Source organism: Sander lucioperca, chromosome 4, assembly GCF_008315115.2.
Source record: "Sander lucioperca isolate FBNREF2018 chromosome 4, SLUC_FBN_1.2, whole genome shotgun sequence".
Classification (NCBI taxonomy): Eukaryota; Metazoa; Chordata; class Actinopteri; order Perciformes; family Percidae; genus Sander; species Sander lucioperca.
This window is the reverse complement of record NC_050176.1, coordinates 19,473,164-19,494,944: the sequence shown is the minus strand read 5'-3', so window position 1 is coordinate 19,494,944 and position 21,781 is coordinate 19,473,164. Positions and strand designations below refer to the sequence as shown.

At 39.6% G+C, this 21,781-nt stretch overlaps 1 protein-coding gene across 5 annotated transcripts in view; it reads left to right on the top strand.

Moving 5' to 3' along the window:
• Positions 1 to 21,781, top strand: part of LOC116057214 (caskin-1-like) — a 53,531-nt gene that overhangs the window by 4,593 nt on the left and 27,157 nt on the right. For 4 of the 5 annotated variants that reach the window (XR_004106766.2, XM_036000935.1, XM_031309605.2 and 1 more), the window contains exons 2-15: positions 2,755 to 2,806; positions 4,536 to 4,633; positions 7,873 to 8,018; positions 8,343 to 8,438; positions 9,040 to 9,161; positions 9,411 to 9,519; positions 9,924 to 10,032; positions 10,540 to 10,634; positions 14,471 to 14,585; positions 15,124 to 15,420; positions 16,236 to 16,334; positions 16,447 to 16,631; positions 17,921 to 18,002; positions 19,835 to 19,902. Coding sequence is in view for 4 of the 5 variants with exons in the window: in XM_036000935.1 (XP_035856828.1) it covers positions 2,755 to 2,806; positions 4,536 to 4,633; positions 7,873 to 8,018; positions 8,343 to 8,438; positions 9,040 to 9,161; positions 9,411 to 9,519; positions 9,924 to 10,032; positions 10,540 to 10,634; positions 14,471 to 14,585; positions 15,124 to 15,420; positions 16,236 to 16,334; positions 16,447 to 16,631; positions 17,921 to 18,002; positions 19,835 to 19,902 (1,673 nt within the window). In the remaining variant the exon portion in view is untranslated. The remainder of the gene's footprint in view (positions 1 to 2,754; positions 2,807 to 4,535; positions 4,634 to 7,872; positions 8,019 to 8,342; positions 8,439 to 9,039; positions 9,162 to 9,410; positions 9,520 to 9,923; positions 10,033 to 10,539; positions 10,635 to 14,470; positions 14,586 to 15,123; positions 15,421 to 16,235; positions 16,335 to 16,446; positions 16,632 to 17,920; positions 18,003 to 19,834; positions 19,903 to 21,781) is intronic. The other variant, XM_031309607.2, reaches the window with a different exon arrangement.

Sequence of the window (21,781 nt, the reverse complement as noted above, 5' to 3'; positions counted from 1 at the left end):
CTTCTCTTGTCCTCTGTTATGTTATTTTTTGTGTTTGAGAAACAAATCATTTTAAAAAGCTTTTAAAAATGTCAGGGTCTAACAAAGATTATTATTATTATTATTATTATATATTATGATACTACATTACATTCTAACATATATCTGCACATTGCTTGTTTGATTATGGCCCTTGCAGCACTCTCATCATGGCATTTTGCACTTTTGATGAAAATGTGCTATAGTTCCTGCACTATTAGCATATTGTGACCCTGAGTCCGGTCACTTTAACATATGTGTGCAACCGTCTGGAAACAGAGAGAGAACAGAGTCAGCGATGGCGTTTGTTTTAGGCTACTTGCAACACTGAAACTCTAAATGCGTAATGACAGGCGGAAGTCAGAGGGGATAAAAACTGGACTTCAGAACATTTCTGGTAATGAGAACCCTTGAGAAACCCTCCACTTCACCTCTCTGGAGGTTTGGGAATGTGCTCTGTTACAGTGAAGGTTGCTTTGCCAGCAGCTGCAGTACCAGCTTGTTGGTACTCTCTATTAAGACTGAAGGGTTTCACATTAAATAGTGAATGACACAATTTCATGTCAAATAAACTCTTGAATAGCTACAATTTGAGGGAGATGTTGCTAAACAATATCATAGTAATCCCTGCCAAGTGATTGATACTCTGTGAGAATGGCACTTTCAGGGGTTACTATGGTAACCGAGGCTCGGTTGCAGTGTTATGCCCTAAAATTATCATAAAAAAGGCAACAAAAAAAAGAACCCTGGTCCAAGGACACCATCGGAGACACATTATGGTAGTGATCTTAAACAAACATTTCATGTCAAACGAGGAAAATACATAAATCTTAAAAGTAAAGGTAATACATTTAAGTAACTGATACAATTAGGCAGACGGTCATGAATGAAATAAGTGCAAGTTTCAAGATAAAAATCAGTTCGAGAGCGATCCCAGAGAGCAGAGGGATACCCCGTCTGTGTCAGCTGCATCTGAGTATTTTTTATTAAATATACATCGTGGTTTTGGGTCAGAGGGGAAGTGTTATTAAGTAATGTCATGATCTAGACTCCATGTAGTAAACAGTATTGAATAATTCTGGGTGTTGGATGTTGTGGTCCTGCCATAAGTTTGTGGTCGGGGGTCACGTCGCTCGCTGATGGTGACACAGATATCTGCACTCATTGATTCATCTGCTGGGGGTGGGGATGACTTGTATTTTTAATCCGAGATAGATAGGGGAAACCTACACATGCACGTTTACCAACACACACACACATGCAGGAGAATGATGTCAGCTGTAGAGTGTAAACTGAAACAGCAGAACTACCAATCAGCACGCGCTCTTTAGCAAATTACAGTGAAAATTAGAGTGTGAGAGCAGGATGAAGGGATGAAGTGCGGATAGAGCTGCAGAGAGAAGGAGAAGCTTTCCCCCAGATTACAGAACAACTACAGATTACGGCCTGTGGATTATGAGGGTTTGACCAAAAAAAAAAAAAAAGAGTGTTTTCATCTGTGTGCTTTCCTTCCTGCTGTCTGGTGTCTTTATCTTTCTGATTCTCCAGTCAAAAATCAAGGTTATTACATACACACATTTGCACATTCACATTATCACAAGTACAGTGAGACCCATATATTTACACCCAAACATACTACAAGTAGTCTCGCAGAGAAAGCAAATAAGCATATTTCCCCAAACTTTGAACTGTTCCCTTAAGTGTACTAATTTCTGGAGGGCAAAATTCAACCTGACTCCACTGAAACGCGTCATTTAATTAAGATACATAAGTCTGGTGCATATAATAATAGTGTATTTGATCACATGTAAATGAGATTCAAAAGGTAGCCCTAAAACTTTAAGTCTGAACTCTTGATAGAAAATTAGTATCTCTCTCGGGTTGATTGACAGGTCTCAACACTCAACAACAACTAAATCAAAGTTATTCATGTTTCTGGATGAAATAGGTTTGTTTACACAAGTATATAAGATAAGATAAAATAGGCTAGACTTTATTAATCCCACACTGGGGAAATTCATGAGCTACAGCAGCTCAAAAGAAAAAAATGTACACACATCAGAATAACACAAATACACATTAAGTAGACATAGAAGAAGAAAATATACATAAAGTATAAGAAATAGAAAAAATAGTAAAGAAGAAATAGAAAATTAGTTATAATAATAATAGTAATAATACAAACACAATAAACACCCTTATATAAACAGACAGTATATATACACAGATATACAGATGATGTATGCCTAACACTGAGGGAAAACAAGACTATATTACAATTATTATCAACTGAATATCAAAATCATAAATTGCAGATGTTTCATGTAACTTAGGCTCAGTAATTTAGCAGGTGAATATACCTCAGAAAATACAGTTCCTGATGAGTTTTCCAGAATGACTCTTTGTCTTCCTTACCTTGTCACTTCTCCTTGACCTCTGCTGCTGAACCTTATTTTAGAGTGCTCACAGATATTAAAGGCATACTATGTAACTTTTCCCTCTGTGGTCCCCCTACAGGTTGTCTCATTGGAACTACAGCTCGCGCGGCTGTAGTTCCAGAGGGAAAAGTTACATAGTATGCCTTTAAAGTGTAGCTGTCAACTCTACCTGCAGGGAATGAACTATTAGAATATGCACAAAGACAAAGAGAGAGAATACATTCATCACTGGATTCTGAATAGATTGTAATGAGTTTGTTACTCCACTTCTTTGCTCTCCTTTCTCTGTTTGTTTCAGAGCTTCTCGGAGCAACAAAGCGAGTGAACGTCAACATCCAGGATGCAGATGGGTGAGGGATTACATCTCATTTTATTCATGTTCTCCGTGCTGTTGTTCCACATTGTCATAATTTTTTTTGTTAAGGTTAATTTCCTTCATCCTCTTTTCCAGTCTTTCTTTCATTGTTTCCTTCTTTCCTTTCTCTTTGTCTTCTTGCAGGCTATTCGCTTACACTGTTCGTACTTGTACTTATGAAAAGTAATGCACTGTTTAATGCGGATATAACCCACGTAATCTTAAACCAGGATGTGCAGGGCTCCCTCTAAGGAGGAAGTCAGGTGCCAAAGTATAAAGAAAGACAATGTCCGCATAGGTCGGGTGGATGGGTGGGTCATACAAACAGGACTTTCACCCAGTAGACCACCGTTTGTCCCCTTTTGTGAAAGCAAAAGACAACGTTGACTTATTTGAACTTTCTTGTAACTTAACTGACTTAACCCTAACCCTAACCCTACGTTAGTAATTAAACAAACATACTCATTTTAACCCATAAGCTTGCATAGGCGCACTGATCGCATGTGTTGCTGGACATTCGTAGGATATGCATGTGCATTGTGCAGAACTTTTCATAAGTTATCATACGAACCTGTATAAGGATACGTTGCTTCTTGACATCATATCATGCCATTACGTTTCATGAGAGTGTTATTCATTACATTGCATCGTAGCTACAGAGTTGAATCCCTGACTCGATGCATTAGATTTGCATAGATTTTTTTAACGGTAAAAAATATTCATATTTTATGATGTTGTGGGACAATACGACCTGTTGCAAACACAACACACTATTTAGAGAATTGGTTCCTAACTTGGAGGACAGAACCCCCCAATGATTACAATATGTGTCTATAATCAATATTTATGATGCACTGGACTAAATGACAACATGAAAACAATGTGAGCATGTGAAAGGGGTCGCTCGTATTGCATGTTATTGCTAATAGGTTCACCATATCTACTTAAAGAGTAACTTAACACCCTCTTTTGTGCTGACCCTACAGTGGTTTAACTTTTCGCCTTGCTGAAGTGATGTATAGGAGTACTGCAGGACCCCGTGACATCAAAACACCAAACTCTTATATGCATCTGAGACTTTATTCTGTAGCTGACACACGTTTTGATTATTCAATTGTCATGGGCAGGCAAAAAGGACATAATTTCCTTCTGAGATGGATATAATATCACCCATATCATTTTACACATTACCCTCAGCCTAAATCTATCTTTGAAACATGTAGCCAGCTGAAGACCTTAAAGGAAAGCCAACATCTCTCAGTTCTTAATTTGCTCAGAAATGTTCCCTTTACAACTCTGAATGTACTACTATGGATTTTGGCTACATTCAGACTCTCTAATGTTAAGCTTTTTATGTGCTTGGTTTGTGATTGTATTCCATTTGGCTCTATCAGAAAACAAATATCTTTTTATTGTGTTGATTGGAATCAGATAATTGGACTTAACGCATTGTGTAATGACTGATGATTAGTTGATCTGACTCAAGGGCCCGGCCCTTATATTCACCAGGGATCCATTAGACACACACACAGAGGCGCGCTTGGCTCGGGGGTAGAGAGATTGCTTATTAATGGAAGTAGGTCATTTGCCCCCTCCCGTCGCTCACACAGAGCTGAGGGGCGGAGCTGCTCTACGCTGAAGATTATTTCGGCAAAGTTATGCTCTGGTTTACACTACGTATACGAATATATGTATTTTTAAACCTAATCTGTGTCTGTGTGAAGGTTGGCACCGCTGCACCATGCTGCTCTGAGTGGTAACAAGGAGCTGATCTCTTTGCTGTTGGAGGCCCAGGCTGCAGTGGATATTAAAGACCATAAAGGTAAAAACACACACAGATTTACTCAGAATACAAGTGTCCTTACAAGTCACCATGTTACCATAAAACAGGTACAAAACAGACCCGGCTGGCCAGAAAACAATCACAAAAAAACAGGAAAACAAACATTTCTGGCTTCCCCTGCGTGACTGATAACGCCCTCTTGTGCAATAAAAGGTGAGCTTGTTGGAAATGCAAAACAATTTCTCTCTGTGTAGTACTCTGTATTTATGAGAGGTGACAGATTTGTGTGCACAGCAAACAATAGACAATAAAAGAGCTTCATTGCTGCAGGACTGAGAGCCAAATGGAGGCAGAGCAGCAAATATTTCCATCACATATTGGCAGATTCCAGAAGAAGAAATCTCAGGGCAGATGGGAGATATAATCCCTCCAGGATGTAGGCCTACTGTCTCCACATTCCCAGTTAGCCCAGTATGGCTCTAAATAGAGGGATACAACTGTCAGGCATCCTTACTAGGTGGTCCCACCTCCTCAACTCTCTCTGTGAAGGTGGTAGGGAAATCATTCATCCGGTTCCTCCGGGTCTCGCCTGCTGAGCTCTTGGTGAGGACTGGTAAACTTGACTTGAGCCAGAAATTTCCCTTAGGAGTTGGTGGAGACCAAAATAGAGCAAAAAGGAGAGAATGCTAATGTTGTCTGTGTGTGCTCAATGTGTAAATGGGCATCTGTTTGCTAACAAGTTAGCTATATCAGCTGAAATATGTCAATGTTGTGTTTTCGCTGCCCCCAAGTGCCCAAGAAATACATAATTGCAGGTTTAAGATTCATCCCTCACTCGTATGGGACAAGAGGAACTGTTTTCTGGGATTCTGAAGTTCTGATCTTTTCCACGTCACATCCATCTACAAAATGTTCTTGTGCAAGATACCAACTTAAGGATATCCTGCAGGCCTGGGCTTCTAGGCTTGATATCCTGTCCAAAAAATAAACAGAAAGGGGGCAAACAACTGAGTTCAGTAACTCTGCCAGGTCCTGAGAACACAGTTGAGGGAATTTCCAAAATCAGAAAAAATATACATTTAAATTGTATTTTATTTAACCTTTATTTGACCAGCAGAGCCTAACTTACATTGGCCCTGAGAGCTCAACAGACAGTAACTTAAGAGAACACATGCAAAGTGAGAAAACTTGATATCCTGTCCAAAAATAAACAGAAAGGGGGCAAGCAACTATGAGTTCAGCAACTCTGCCAGGATACTCCTTGGGACAGAGTTGAGGGTATTTCCAAAATCAGAAAACTCATTTGGTAGGGATTATCAAATTTCTGTGAGACCTTTATTGGTTAAAAAAAAAAAAAAAGGTCCACTGTTCTATGATCTGCTCATGATCCACACACTGGCCACCATTGCCTGCGTAATAAAACCCTATTACTGGAATTCACACAGGACATATGAATCAAAATATCTTAACAACTGACTGAGCTTTCAGAATTTCAGGATGAGCTACCCCATTGACCATTGGAAAGGAAATGGGCTCATATCACTTTCAGCAATCCTTCAAAAGAACCTCCTTAATTGAGGCAGTGTCCATTGCTGAGTTCTCCCCCCATCTACAAACAGGTCAAGTCCAATGTCGCTTTTTCCCTGCGGTCTGAGTAAAATCCTCTCTTCTGCGTTACTGTAATGTAACTCCTGCAGCTGCTGTGTCTCTTTCTCCTGCCAGTACCTTTCTTCTGAGTCAGTACTCCCTAACATAGACAGTTAAAGAAAGGTGGGTAACCGTAGCATGCTAGCGCTAGCATGCTAGCTCGTTCTGAATGGCAAAACACTGCTACAACACACACTAGTTCACCATAATCTACAAAAGAACTACTTACATGTCCCTCGTCTGCAGGTATTCCACACAAAGTTGGAAGTGTGCCCTCGTTTAGAAGAAGTCTCCCGGCTAATCCTGCCTTGTACTACTGAAGTTGTAGAAACAAACAGCTATCTGATGTGATCCTTACCTAGCTACTGCGCATGTGCGCCTCCCAACAAAGATGGGATAGAAGTGCGATGCCTCACTCTGTAGCTAAAACAGAGACCTGAACACACAGGGTGAAAAGAGGAGCTGCAGCAATGTGCAGTACAACAAAAATATGGTGTTTTTGGAAATTAAACCATGTAAACCTATTCTGGTACAACCTCAAAATACAATTATGAACCTGAAATGAGCATAAGATGAGCACTTTAACTTGACGATTGTGGCTCATCGCTGGTATTAAGACTGGGGGTCTTGGGTCGCTGCCATGAAAAACATGCTTCCTGCTTCTTGCAGCCACTACTACAAAGTGGGATTAATGTCTTCTGGTTAGAGGCCTTGGCAATGACTCCATGGTGGATTTTTCTGCTGTGCTCAGCTGCACTTTGCATCGCCTTGCATTTCCTGCATGGGTTGCAATGTCCAGATTCCTGCAAGCTCCTCTAAGGTCATGTTCAGCCACTTATAGGGGATTTCTTGTCTTGACCTTTTGTCTGAAAGCAGTTTGTCTGCAATGTCCCATGAGGATGACGCCTGCACAAACAATTTTTCCGACAGTCACACAGGGTCACAAGCATGTCAACCACAATAACATTGCATTTCCAGGAGGGGTACTGAGAGTATTCGCCTGTAAAACAGATATTACAGAAATGTTTGCAAAAATTGCATTCACATTATGAAAACTAACTATCGTTGTCATTATTAATTAATCTACTGATTGTTTTTACGATTAATCCATCCATCATTTGGTTTATAGATTGTCAGAAAATGGCAAAAATGCCTATCAGAAGTTCCCAGGGCCAATACTATCATAGAAGACTATAAAAACAGAAACATTTTACATTTGAGAAGCTTGAATCAGTAATTATTATTTTTTTGTTTGAAAAAATTACTTAAACAAATAATAGATTATCAGTATGGTTGCTGATTAATTGTCCGTCTATGACTAATTGTTTCAGCTCTAATGCATAAAACCATTTCTAAATTTATCACATCTTTATTTTCGATATCTGTGGCAACAATGGAGGAAATTAATGAGTTTAATAATTGAGTTCATCCTGCTGGATGGCCACTGACAAACTGATCTGTCTATAAAATCACAATAACAGAGTGTGTGTGTATTTGCATGCATTTATGTGTCTTTATATTCTCATGTTCTTGTATGTATCTGTGTGCATGTCCTTGTGGGGTCTTGTATGTCTGTGTTTTATTGAGCTGTCATTTTTGTGTGTTTTTGTATGTGTATGTGTTTTGTGTAGGGATGCGTCCTCTGCATTACGCTGCATGGCAGGGGAAGACTGAACCAATGAAAATGCTGCTGAAGGCAGGCTCATCAATCAACGGACAGTCAGATGAAGGACAGATCCCTCTCCACCTATCCGCTCAGCACGGACACTATGACGGGGTAACTGTGTTTGTGTACTGTAGGTGTATGTGTGTGTTTTGGTGTGTTTAGTGGCCATGTGTGTGTGTGTGTGTGTGTGTGTGTGTGTGTTTTTGTGAGGTGTTTGTCTGTTATGTGTGGCTGATGATGCATGTGTGATTTGTGTTTGTTACAAGCTAGGAAATTCAGAAGCGGCAGTAAAATTTGCGTGTATGTCCGTGCGTGCGTGCATGCGTGCGTGCGTGCGTGCGTGCGTGCGTGTGTGTGTGTGTGTGTGTGTGTGTGTGTGTGCGTGTGTGTGTGTGTGTGTGTGTGTGTGTGTGTGTGTGTGTGTGTCTGTTATAGTCGGAGATGTTGCTACAACACCAGTCCAACCCGTGTATCTCAGACTCAGCTGGGAAAACACCGCTGGACCTCGCCTGTGAATTTGGACGTGTTGGAGTGAGTAGAAAACCAGAAACAAAAAGATACATTTTTATTTAGTTTTATTTAACCTTTATTTGACTAGGCAAGCCTCACCTACAGTGGCCCTGAGAGCTTAACGCACTGTATCTTAAGAGAATACATGCAAAGTGAGAAAACACAACCAAATGTAGAAACGTGCTGCAACAATGACTTGCCGACATATAACATATGACAGATAACACAAGATATGCCTTAGAATTAAACAGACATGTATTTATAAAATCATGAATAAAAGTCTGCTATGAATCATATCAAAAATTAAAACATATAAAATAAATAAATGACACCTTAAAACAACCCATACACAGTCTACTAAAACATTAAAATGATGACCAATTTAGCATTTAGACCCTAAGATATCCCAAAACTTCAGCAGCCAAAGGAGAGAGCGCACAGTTTCATTAGCAATGATTTGAATTCACAGAGAAACCAAATTTTAAATCTAGCATTGCAGAAGGTTACTCAAATTGGGAGAAGCACACATAAAAGCTTGGTTACGTAGTTCACTGCAGACTTTGGGAATTGTTCATAGAGATGACTCTATAAGTTATGTGTGTGTCTGTTGTCTGTGTTTTAGGTGGTCCAGCTCCTGCTCAGCAGTAACATGTGTGCAGCCATGCTGGAACCAAAACCCTCTGACCCCAACGGAGTGTCCCCTCTGCATCTTGCTGCCAAGAACGGACACATTGATGTCATACGGTCTGAAAAACTTGTCCTCTTAGTCTGCCTCTCTTAGTGTGTGTTTGTCATGATACCTACTTCATGTACCTGTAGGTCTGTCTATCCATCTGATTCACTCATCTAATCTAACCTTAACTCCAGCGTCACAATTATGATCTAAAAAATCTGTTTTTGTATTATATGATATAAGCATTTTAATGAAATGATGGTTATGAAAGATGCCATATAGATAAAGGTTAATACTATTATTATTATTTTGTGCTGCAGGTTGCTGATTCAGGCTGGTATAGATATCAACAGACAGTCTGAGTCTGGCACAGCGCTACATCAGGCAGCCCTCTGTGGGAAGACAGAGGTAGTGCGCCTGCTACTGGATGTAAGTCCATCTGTCTGTCTCTCTACCTCTCTGTCTGGCTGTTTAATGTGTTTACAAAAGCAACTGTTGTTAAAGCTGCCTCCCTCTCCAGCTGAGCAAGTTTTACACCGCAGCACTTGGCATCTATCCCACTGAGCTGTGTGATGAAGCCTGTGGGATATGTTGTTACATAAAAGTGTAGCAGAGTATACTACTGCGGGCATACTACTTGTCATGCAATATTAAAACCAGCTCTGTTTTTTTTTTAACCCTTATGTCACCTTTTTGATGTTGTTGCGGAGGCAGCACACACACACAACAAATGTTAGCAGCAGGCTGGTACACACAGCCAGAATGCACAGTATATCCCTATTATTAATTTCCCATCCCAGCTTCAATAATTTTTCTTCTCCACTTCCATCCAGAGTGGCATCAGCGCAGGGGTGAGAAACACTCTGAGTCAAACTGCCCTGGACATTGTAAACCAATTCACCACCACACAGGCCAGCCGAGAGATCAAACAACTACTTAGAGGTGAGTGCCACCAGTACTAACTCTTCATTTTTTACACAATCCAATAAATAATAAGTAATACTATGCCCGGAATCACCACATGATACAGTTAAACATGAAAAAGTGGTTCATTTACTATGATATATGGGAGAGTCATGTGTCCTCATTCAATTATTAATACCGGTAGGCAACTTCTGAGTTTCATTGCCACCAAATAGTCAATAAATTAAGAATTTATTTTTATTATAATCTATTAATGAATTACTAAATTACAGGACAATGTTAATTATGTGAATTTTCTGAACTAATTAGGTTTTAATTACATGCATGCATACATTTACCAGCAGCAGAGAAGCAAACAGTGCATGCACCTACCCCTACTGCCTTCCTTTCCATTGTCTTCTGCTCCCTCCTGACTTTCTGCTCTACTTTATCCCAACTACCTGAAACTCTCTGCTGGTGCTCTTGTCCTCTACTTGACTCCACTCAACTCTACTGCTACACCCATACTATACTCTTGTCCTGTAGATGCCTCGGCTGCGATGCAAGTGCGTGCGCTGAAGGATTACTGCAACAACTACGACCTTACCAGCCTCAACATCAAAGCTGGAGACATTATCACGGTACATAGATCTTATAATCGTCCCAAAATACAATATACATTTCTCAACCTGTTCTCAAAGTGCTGCACATCTGTCTACTGAAATTCATCAGTAAATACAGAAAATATGCAATGTAGTTAATTATAATCTTTATAGACATATAATCATAGTTTATAACCTTAAATAAGTTCAAACGTAGCCTAGTTGTGACATAGCTAAGTTTAATAAGTGGAGATAAACACATCACTAAATTAAACTGGATTGCCCCACACAAACTAGTTTTTACGTACTTGTGACAAATTACTTAAAACCATTAACTGCTGCGTAGCTAACTAAACTGAAGTAACTGACAAAGCTAACGTTAACTTGCTAATATATGTGACCCATTTAGATTGAAGCCTATATATGTGTGCCTACTCTACCAACTGCGCTAACCGGCCACATAAAGTGCTGTTTAATAATGATGTAAACTGGAAAAACTACGTTTCACAAGAATAACCTCAAATTACAATGTCTAATGTAAATGTGCTAATGACGTTAGTGTCAGTTAGGTTACATAATCGCATATTTCCCACTCATTTTTGAAGAGGAGCTTCAATGTACACAACTTTGCAGTGTACACATGATCACACATGTTCTTGTTGGCATTTGATGTTAATACAGGGGATTTTACATAAAAACTTCTTCTGCACAAAGTTAGCTTGTAAGGCCACGTCTTCTACAGTCATTGCTCCCCCACCCCTCTGTAGCCTTTTTTAAATATGATGGGTAGAATTTGACGAGGGTATACACTGTTATCCCGAATTACCAGTAGTTGACTTTACTAGAAATTTGTGTGGAAACCTGTTGCCTTAAACCATCTAAATTTGACACAAGGTTTAACTTAACAGGTCAAGTTGTATTAACACAGAGCGGTAAGTTGATTCAGTAGACAAATCAAGTTTACATTAGTAGTCATTACTAAAAATCATTACTAAACATAAATTATTTTTGTGTCTACATGTTGTCTAAAATTAGCATGTTAAGTTTAAAGTGCCCATATTATGAAAAAAATCACTTGTTCTGGGATTTGGGGTTATTTTGTGTCTCTGGTGCTTCCTCACGCATACAAACTTGGAAAAAAATCCATCCATGCTGTTTTGAGTGAGATACTGGTTTCTGAATGTGTCCTGCCTTCAGTCTCCGGGTGAGCTGTTTGAAATCGGCACGGCTTTTTACGTCACCAGCCGAAACGAGGTGGCTAAACGAATGGCAAAACACTGCTACAACACATACTAGTTCACAGTGTTGGGAGTAACGCGTTACAAAAGTAACGCAATTACAGTAATGTATTCCTTTTTGCTGTAACGCAGTAATATAACGCATTACTAATTATATTTCGGTAATATTATACTCGTTACAATCTCAATAACGCGAGTTACAACGCATTTTAACGCAACATTTAGTGGTGCATTGGTTTTTTTAAGAATTCACCAACACCGTGACACATTTCTTCACAGGAAAATAAAAAGCAGTATTATTTTCCTGTCGCTGTATTCGATGGTTGAGATGACTGCAGAGACAAATACATTTGCGAGATGGATATTATTTTCAGGAGTTATTACGCTGCGTTGAAGTGAGCTGTCCTTTTTCTGTTCCCGTGGTTAGAACCAGAGACGGTACGGACAGCATGTATGTCCCAACAGGTGACGGTACATCAGCGGCTGACAGATATAAACATGTCGGGAATTAATGTTGAGGCTTGCTACACGTAAATATCATTGCATTTTTATCAGCCGTGGAGAGTAACTATGCCTGTAGTGGAATAGCTTCGAATGACGACCAAAAGCGCTTGTCTTTTACTGTGACCATTTGCTGTTCAATATGTTGCAGTTTTACAAACAAGAAAGTGAACAACTTGAGCCTGACGGACATGTTGCAGCTCAGTAAGCTAGCAAGAGTAGGCTACACAACAGACAACTTCCGTGTAGCTTACTTCAAAATAAAAGCACTTCCTGTGACGGTTCACAGTAAAACTAAATTACTGTTAAATAAGGTTGTGTAGGCTACCTTTTCACAAATCAGCTGTAAATCAAGTACTGTAAATAATGTTAATAGTGAGTTTTAATCACACTATAATTGAACATTTCCTTTAGAGTGTTTTAACCTAAACAACATGAATTTCTTATTGAAGTGCTATAAACAAACATTTTACAACAATGCCGTACTTTTAATTGAGTATTTTCATTTTCTCCTACTTGCCTATTATACGTTTTACTTATCTATTTTGTATAGCTTTAGTTACTTTGCATGTTTATATTAATTATACAAAATATGAATAATCTATGATGTATTAAAGTGGATAAAGAGGAGACTTTATTGATCCGGTGGTGAAATTCACAAGCTAGCTGCCAAATCAAACTTTCCCTGTTATTTTGGTGAAAGTAACTCAAAAGTAATGCAAAAGTACGCATTACAATTCAGAGACAGTAATATTGTAATATAACTAATTACTCTCAAATGACAGTAACTAGTAATCTATAATGTATTACATTTTGGAAGTAACTTGCCCAACACTGCTAGTTCATCATAATCTACAAAAGAACTACTATTTCCCTGTTCTGCAGGTATTCCACGCAAAGTTGGAAGTGCGCCCTCATTTAGAAGAAGTCTCCCGGCTAATCCTGCCTTGTACTACTGAAGTTGTAGAAACAAACAGCTATCTGATGTGATCCTTACCTAGCTACTGCGCATGTGCGCCTCCCAACAAAGATGGGATAGAAGTGCGATGCCTCACTCTGTAGCTAAAACAGAGACCTGAACACACAGGGTGAAAAGAGGAGCTGCAGCAATGTGCAGTACAACAAAAATATGGTGTTTTTTGAAAATTAAACCATGTAAACCTATTCTGGTACAACCTCAAAATACAATTATGAACCTGAAAATGAGCATAATATGGCCACTTTAAGCTTTAGTGCGTAACTTTTTTATATTAATGAACGTCCATTACATTCAAGCCATTGCCAAATGAGTTGCTACAAAGCTAATTAAGACCACCTTAAGCTCCACCAAACTCTCTCTGTATCTCATGTATGTCATGGTGCAACAATAAATGTAGATAAACATGAACACTAAATCAACCATACAAAACTAAAACCCAGTTGACATAAATGCACACCCAAAACAGTAACAGAATATTATTAAAACACACTTCAACTAACCGTGAAGAACATATATATTTTTTCCCATGAGCCTTTGCATCGCTTCAGCGCAGCACAGTTCAAATGACCCCACCCCTCCCATACAGAAACCTAACATCATTAGTTGTCTCTGCTTAATATGATCTGTGCACGGTATGCTTAAGCTGAGTATTACAAACACCTAATATGATTTAGTAATGAATATGGTTTATAACAAAACATGAAAGAATAAGTAGTGACCACTAAAAAGTTTAATTACAACTAAACAAGAACTAAAACAGTAGTTACCATTTAACTGCATACTAACTCTGAAGCACATATTTCTTCATTTATGCAGATATAAATTTAACAGTCATATCTACATGTACAAAGGATGCCCCTCTAAAACTGTTTTTTTTGGAAGTTAATTACAGCTCATGACATTATAGTACATTATAGTGCATTGACTTCCTGTTTACATAGCTGATTGCTTTTGACTGTATGGCACTTTCCTAGTGTTTCCTAGCAACCTGTTTACAAATTACTAAGGTGCTAAAGTTTTAATGCTGCTACCTAATTTAGTAGTAGTAAAACCAGGTTGTACTATGAATGTAGGTGGTGTAGCTCAGTCCAGCTATTGTTTTCAAACTGTAAAGATTAAAACCTTATCTTTACTTTGTAAACTGTATGTGTTGATAGGTTTTGGAGCAGCACTCTGATGGCCGATGGAAAGGCTGTATTCATGACAACCGCACAGGAAATGACCGTGTAGGCTACTTCCCCTCCAACATGGTGGAAGTCATCAAGAGGGCAGGTGACCACCCACATCACAGCTGTGTGTGTGTGTGTGTGTGTGTGTGTGTGTGTGTGTGTGTGTGTGTGCGTGCGTGCGTGTGTGTGTGCGCTTTTTGTTCAGCAGCTGTTTTGCAGCTATAGCTGATCATTAGCTAGCTGCAGTATCATCGGCCTCTTTAGGCTGTTTTTCCCAACCTGTCAATCATCTCCATTGATCAATACTGTCCCCTTTTGGCTGTCGACCCCCCCTCCCTCCTCCCTTCCTCTATATTTCTGCTCCTCTGTCACCCTCCCGAATAAATAAACCCGTCCAACCAACCCGCTCTGCTAGATTGTGATGCTTTTGTTCATATTGTTTGTTTGCTTTGTTGCTATAGTGATATTATATTTTAATTTATAGAGATATATTCCTTGTGGATATATGGATGTAATCTTTTCTCATATTTTGATTTTAATCAGTTATTATTTTGACATTTTCAGATCTGATTAGATTTGTTTTGTTTCAAATGACTGATCAGTTGTTGTTTTGCACCTCCCTCCCCCTGGCTCGTGTCCAGGTCATTCCCCCTCCCAGCAGTGCCACACCCTCCTGCTCCGCAGGCCCAATCCCTGTCCCATTGCCGCAGTCAACGGACACTCATACCCCCCCTCCAAAGTCCTCCCCCTGCATCTGCATCCTCCTCCTCCCCCTCACCCCAACACACAGTCCCTCCCTCGGTTCTCCTCCTTTGGGTACGTTCCTCTTCCCATCTCTCCTCCTTTTCTGTCTACTCCTCCTCTGTCCACTCCTCCTCCTCCTCCTCCTCCTCCTCCTCCTCCTCTCTCCACTTCTCAGGAGCAGCAGAGTCAGACAGGTACATACTGTAGGATCACTTTAAATCACAGTTAAGCATCCTTTCCACGCTGTTTGACAAGACCATGTATAGAATATATTATCTATCGGCTTGTTCCAACACTTCACTGCAGCATTTACATATGTGTGTAAATGTATGTCAACTGTGTATACACATATATATGTCAAAGGATCAGTTCACCCTAATGACAAAAAGGTATATCTTCCCACTTACACCAAATGCCAAAAGAGTTCTGCTGCCATTTTATTTTAATAGGAACTATTTGGAAAATGGAAACCAACCAGCGATAAATGTATGGATTATTCTAATTGACCAGGACATTTTCTTTTCAGTTTTTATATATGTACTGTATGTATATATATATATTTTTTATTTAAATGTGGCATCAATTTACTTCAATTGTACTGGAATAGCTTTCTTGTAATTTGAGTGAACTGACCCTTTAACTGAAATAAGCAAATGTATGGCATCATTTTTATAACTTCACATACTTTACATATTATATGCAATTTGAGAGCCATTATTCACCATTTTATACATGTTCCTATAATTTAGCTTGAATCATTGGATGTTTTATTTAGAATAAAGTAATTTTGTTTTAAACAGTGCTTACAATCCTTATGATGAACTTGCCTAAGGTAATTATGGGGCTTTACAAGTCTCACAATGATTAAGACTTAGAGAGAGACTTAGAGACTGTGTGTGTGTGTGTGTGTGTGTGTGTGTGTGTGTGTGTGTGTGTGTGTGTGTGTGTGTGTGCGTGCGTGCGTGCGTGCGTGCGTGCGTGCGTGCGTGTGTGTGTGTGTGTATGACAGGTACGCGGACTGCAGAGCTGAGTCCTCAAGGCTCTCCAACTCTGGGACAGCAGAGTAGCACCAGTGAGGACATCTGGGTGCTACGCAAACCGCTGGCAGGTAAACTCACAAGTTTTTTTGGTTAACCGTGTAAAACTATGTATTTGAGGATTTGAGGAATTTTCTCTATATAATAATGCGTCCTGCAATATGTGTGTGTTTGTATGTGAAGGTGGTGAGCGCAGCGGCAGTGTGGGCAGCATTGGCAGTGTTCGGTCATCTAGCAGCTTGCAGAGCTCTGGAAACACACATGTTCTGACCACCCCTGCACCCAGTCCACACCCGGCACCCACAACAGGAGTCAACACACACGGTCTTAACGCTCCTGGCCTGCACGCACAATCTGAAGGGGTGAAGGTGAGAAACTCGTTGCATTTATTTGTGTGCATGTGTTTGCACAGGTTTCCATCACATTGCTTCTTGATCTTTACAAATCAAAAAGCACCTGTTTCTGGGAAACAGCAAAACATGTTCAGGAAACAAACACAAGTCTTGTTACCAGGTTAACCACAATTTTGTTTCCTGCTCAGTTTGTTCTTCCGTTGGAGAGATCAGCATCGCTTTCTTTCAAAAGTAAACCAGGTGCATTAAGATGGTGGCCTCCTGGTTTTTCCTTTTTATCAAACACAGGGAAATTAAGCCCCTAAATGCCAAAGTCAACCTTTTCTACCTAGACAAACTGTAACAGCTTAATTCTACTGTATCTATCCCTGAATATCATTTGTGTTAGATTAGTTTAGTTAGATTGGCAGGTGAATAAGGGGAATGTTGCCTGTATCTTGGTATAATGATAAAATATGCAAGTGCAAATTGTCAATAATAATAAAAAAATAATGTTTATTAACCAATGCTGTGTGGAAAATTTGTAACAGTGTAAGTTGCCCTTTGACTCATTGGCCTGACGTCAGCTGCACTAAATTGTAATTTCTGTAACCTTATACTGTTGTTTTTAGTATTTGTATGCTCTGAGTCTGATATTTAATTATCATTATATGTAAGTGCCCCATGAAGTCATACTTTAACAAAAGCTTGCATGTGTCATGCATGGTATTTAAGTATTATGTATTTTTAATGAAACAAATGATCAATATCACATGCAGTTGGCTCCCACAACAACAATACAAACTTGCCAACTAGAGTCAACATAGTGAAGTGTCTTTAGTACATTTTCTGGTCCGTGCATGATGTTGATTTTTTTCTTCCATTGTCTAGTGTGCTTTCATTTTATAATCTGTGGTGTCACCCTGCAGGTCTGGTATCTCACACCTTTAGCAGATTCTAAATTTACTTTTATCACCGGATATAACTGGTCTATTTTTATGTAGTGCCTTAGACAATACTGAATTTGCAATTAGCCAAATTGGATGGTGTTCCCATATTGGAGGGATATTTTAAGAGTTATTCCAGCTGCATTTATCTTGGTAAACTGCAATAAATACAGGAGGAAAAAGGTCAGAAGCCAGACTCTGTCTGTTATATGTGTACTTAGTCCACTGAGCTGAGTCACAAGGCAACTCTGGGATTTAAATGATTATGCTTGAGTAAATGTTTCATTTTGTGTGTGTGTGTGTGTGTGTGTGTGTGTGTGTGTGTGTGTGTGTGTGTGTGTGTGTGTGTGTGTGTGTGTGTGTGTGTGTGTGTTTTAGCTTCTGGCCACCGTGCTGTCCCAGTCGGTAAAAGCCAAGGAACATCTCTTAGAGCAGTCACAGTCTGTTGAGCAGTCAGCGGGTAAGCACACAAACCCACACAAACACAACATAAAAGCTTCAGCGATAATCTGTGCCATTTTTCATTTCATTTAAAAGTCTGTTTTGCTGCTGCCTTCTGCTAATTGATCAAACAGCAGTGATTTAAATGGATACTACAAAGTCTGTCCTCACTTGCAAATAAAAAAAATGTTATACCACTGATCCGGTGATTCAAAAAAACATTCTCTCTGTAGTAAAGTGAAAACAATTTAAAAAGCTCAAGGCAGTGTTCACCGGTACAACAAGTGCCTCAGGGCTTGTTTTGATTGCTGCTGTTATTGCTGTATTTTTTCTTCATTTCACTTTTAGTCAACCTGGCCCTCTAAAGACCACCTGTCTGTTCATATCAGACACAAGCAGCATTCCCCGCCCCTGCCTTTGTATAATAGTAATTTAAGTTATGCTTTATTTATAAAAGCTGCTCTAAAACACTGTTCTAAACAGCCAGGGACAGGTCGCTCTGTCTTGGGATTAATCCTTTTTGGTTCTCAGGATGGTTTTATGCTATGCTCGTAATAAGCAGAATAAAAACTAAAGTGTAATTAGTTACTGAGCAGCGATAGCCACCACAGATGAAAAATCTAAATGCTTTACTATAACATCCAAAGAAAGAGGAAAGTGCAGTAGGATAACATTGACCTTAGAATTAAAGGAACAAAAAACATATAAAACTCCAGTAAATCTAGTTTAGACTGGCAAGTTTTTCTATCATTTATTAAACACAGCCTATTGTAATAATTTTATTAATGATTATATTGGATAAGGGACCACAGGTAACTTGTTCGTTTTTACATATATACAAGTTCACATCAGTGTAAGCAGTTGCACACTTCTTCTTCTTTGAGTTTTTACTTGGGGCTAAGGAAAGTTGTACATTTGCAAAGGGTCTATAAAACATGTTTGATGTATTTATGTACACATACAGTGGCATTAATATGGTGTCTCAGGTATCCCACTTAAATGTGGGCACTGTGCTTGTAGTTGTAGTGCATTTGTTAATCTATCTTTGAAAGAAGCATACCCATTAGCATATTTTAGTCTGCTGTCATTCTACTGGTTAAGTGATACGTGGGAAGTGTAGTGCTAAACCAGCACCATAGAGCCAGCCAACCCTAAACGCTGTTGCCAAAATTATAATGAAGGACTACACAGGCAATATAAACCTGGCTTGATTTAATTCCTCCACTGCTCCTCATCCTCAAAGACTGCACTTAATCACTAGATAACACAATATCTTGGCTTTGCAACAAGGTACCATTTCAGTTTCAGTTCCTTAAGTTATTTTAATCATTTATTAGAATGGAAACCTAGTAACAATTTCTTTCAGGGGAAGAAGCTGTTCATTAACCTGTAAATAAGTAACTAGAAATAACTGCAAAAGTTTGAACTCATAAGTAAATGGAAACACCACACAAGCGTTCCATTTTCTTTGATCAAGGAAGTACAGTACTTGGTTCCATTTTCCTTATAATTTGTATATAAGTACATGTTTCTTTGTAATAATCAGTGACAAATAAACTCTGTTCTAAGAAATTATTAAGAAACTCCAGGATCCAGAAAGACAAGCATTTTATAAATAACTAGTTTGACGCATTACCACCACATAAAGTCACAGGCTGAAGTCTACTGAGGGCTACTGGGGCTGTATTTGAAATACACTTTGTGTGGTTAATGGCTTATGTAAAATGGATTTCATTAACAAAATATAAAAGAGTAAAATAACAAAATTGCCCTTTACTGCTAAAAGTAATATATTTTATTATTTTTCTTCTTGTTTCTCTCCCTTGTCTCACCTTTCATGTCCACCCTAAGGCTCCTCCAGTTGCACAGTTCATGAACAACGGTCGTTTGAGCGGAAAGCAGAGGAGGATGATGGGAAAGTGAGTTCTTGGATGGCAGATTGGTTCACTCTGGAGCCTCCTCTTTCTGTTCTTTCTGTTTCCTCTCAACCAGTGCTTTTGTTTAAGAGAAAGACATCTACAAGGGTGGGTTCAGTGGGCACATGTGTTGTCTGCCAGGGTGAGTGTGTTGCGCCTGAACAGATGACATCCTGAGGATGAGCATGCAAGTGTGTCACCATGGAGACAGGCAGAGTGACAGACACATTGAGTAGTCAGTTGCTGTCTTGCCTTCTGTTCCTCCTCCCACCCCCTGTCCTCACACCACACTGAGACACCCACATGCTGCCGCTCTGCTCGAGAACCAGCACTGTGTTCTGTGACGCTGAGGGTCAAATTCTCTGTGTGTTGTAGAAGCAAGCAGACGCCGTATATTTATTGGTTGCCAGGCAACAGCAATGTTCCATGACGGAAGCAAAGCAGTAGTGTTCGTTCCTGATTGGTTGATCTCATCCAACATTCTTTGACACTTAATTAATTCACAAAATATAGCATCGATGCCAGTGGTTTAAAAAAAATAATCAAATTTGACCTGTAAAAAGGTCCGTCAACCCAAATTAGAAAAGCACTCTTTCCCACTTACCCTAAGTGGAGTAATGTGTATTCTAGAGAGATCCATTTATAGTATTAAAACTGAAAACCCTGAAGTGATTTTACTGTGTATTTTAGTAGCAGTATGTAACAAACAGTATTAAACAGTTATGTTTTTGAGCATAAATATAGGCGGTATTGTTCTTTGAATTTGTGCTGGCATTGTGCACCATGGTTATTGTTCTGTAAGCTAACAGCATTACAAGCTGATCTGCTCTCTATAATGTGTTCCAGAACAGGTTCCCTTTCCTTGCTGGTGAATGCTTTCTAGATTTTGTTGTAGAGCAGGATTACATTTTGGGATTACAATGAAATTTACTGTGCTGTTTTCTAGAAAAGTCTGCTCCCCTGTCCTTTGTTCTAGATTAGGCTGCTACTGTATGTTCTGTTCCAGAACAGTCTTCTCCCCTGTGTTCTAGAGCGGAATGCTATGTTGTGTTCTACAATAGTCCTCTCCCCTGTGTTCTAGAGCAGAATTAGCCTGGTTGACAACAGACCCCCAGGAACGTTCAGTAATAGCCCATTTCCAAAGGGGCGTCACCAACAGATGCCGCTCAAATGCCTCTGGGTGCAATTGGATAGTCCTTCAACCAATCAGACCAACGATCCGGGTGACGTAGCAGCGACAGCGACCTCAATGGGTTGCTGCGCTTCGGTGGCCGTCATGTTGAATGTAAACAAAAAGCTGCTTGTCGTCGCTGCGCTATCGTCATTGTGTAAAGCCCGCCTCAATGGGTTGAAAATTGATTGGTGATTGGTGCCTCGATTTGGAAAAATTGGAAATGGGCTTGAATGGGCTCTTGGCCAGACTGACTAGCAGAGCAAATCTCAAATTTGCCGGAAGTTCGTCAGGGTTTTCCCAGGCTAGAGCAGAATGCTATGTTGTGTTCTACGGTAGTCTTCTTCCCTGTGATCTAGATCAGGCTGCTACTGTATGTTGTGTTTTAGAACAGTCTTCTCCCCTGTGTTCTAGAGCAGGCTGCTATGTTGTGTTCTGCAATACGATATGATACAACTTTACTGGCAGTTTACACTGAAATGTATTTTGCGTTCCAGAGCAGCTCCACTCAAAAAAGGAAAAGAAAAATACTATAGTCTTATAATATAATATGTCTTCTCCCCTGCGTTCTAGACCCGGCTGCCATGTTGTGTTATAGAACAGTCTTCTCTCCTGTGTTCTAGAGCCAGCTGCTATGTTGTGTTCTAGAACAGTCTTCTCTCCTGTGTTCTAGAGCCGGCTGCTATGTTGTGTTCTAGAACAGGTCTGTGT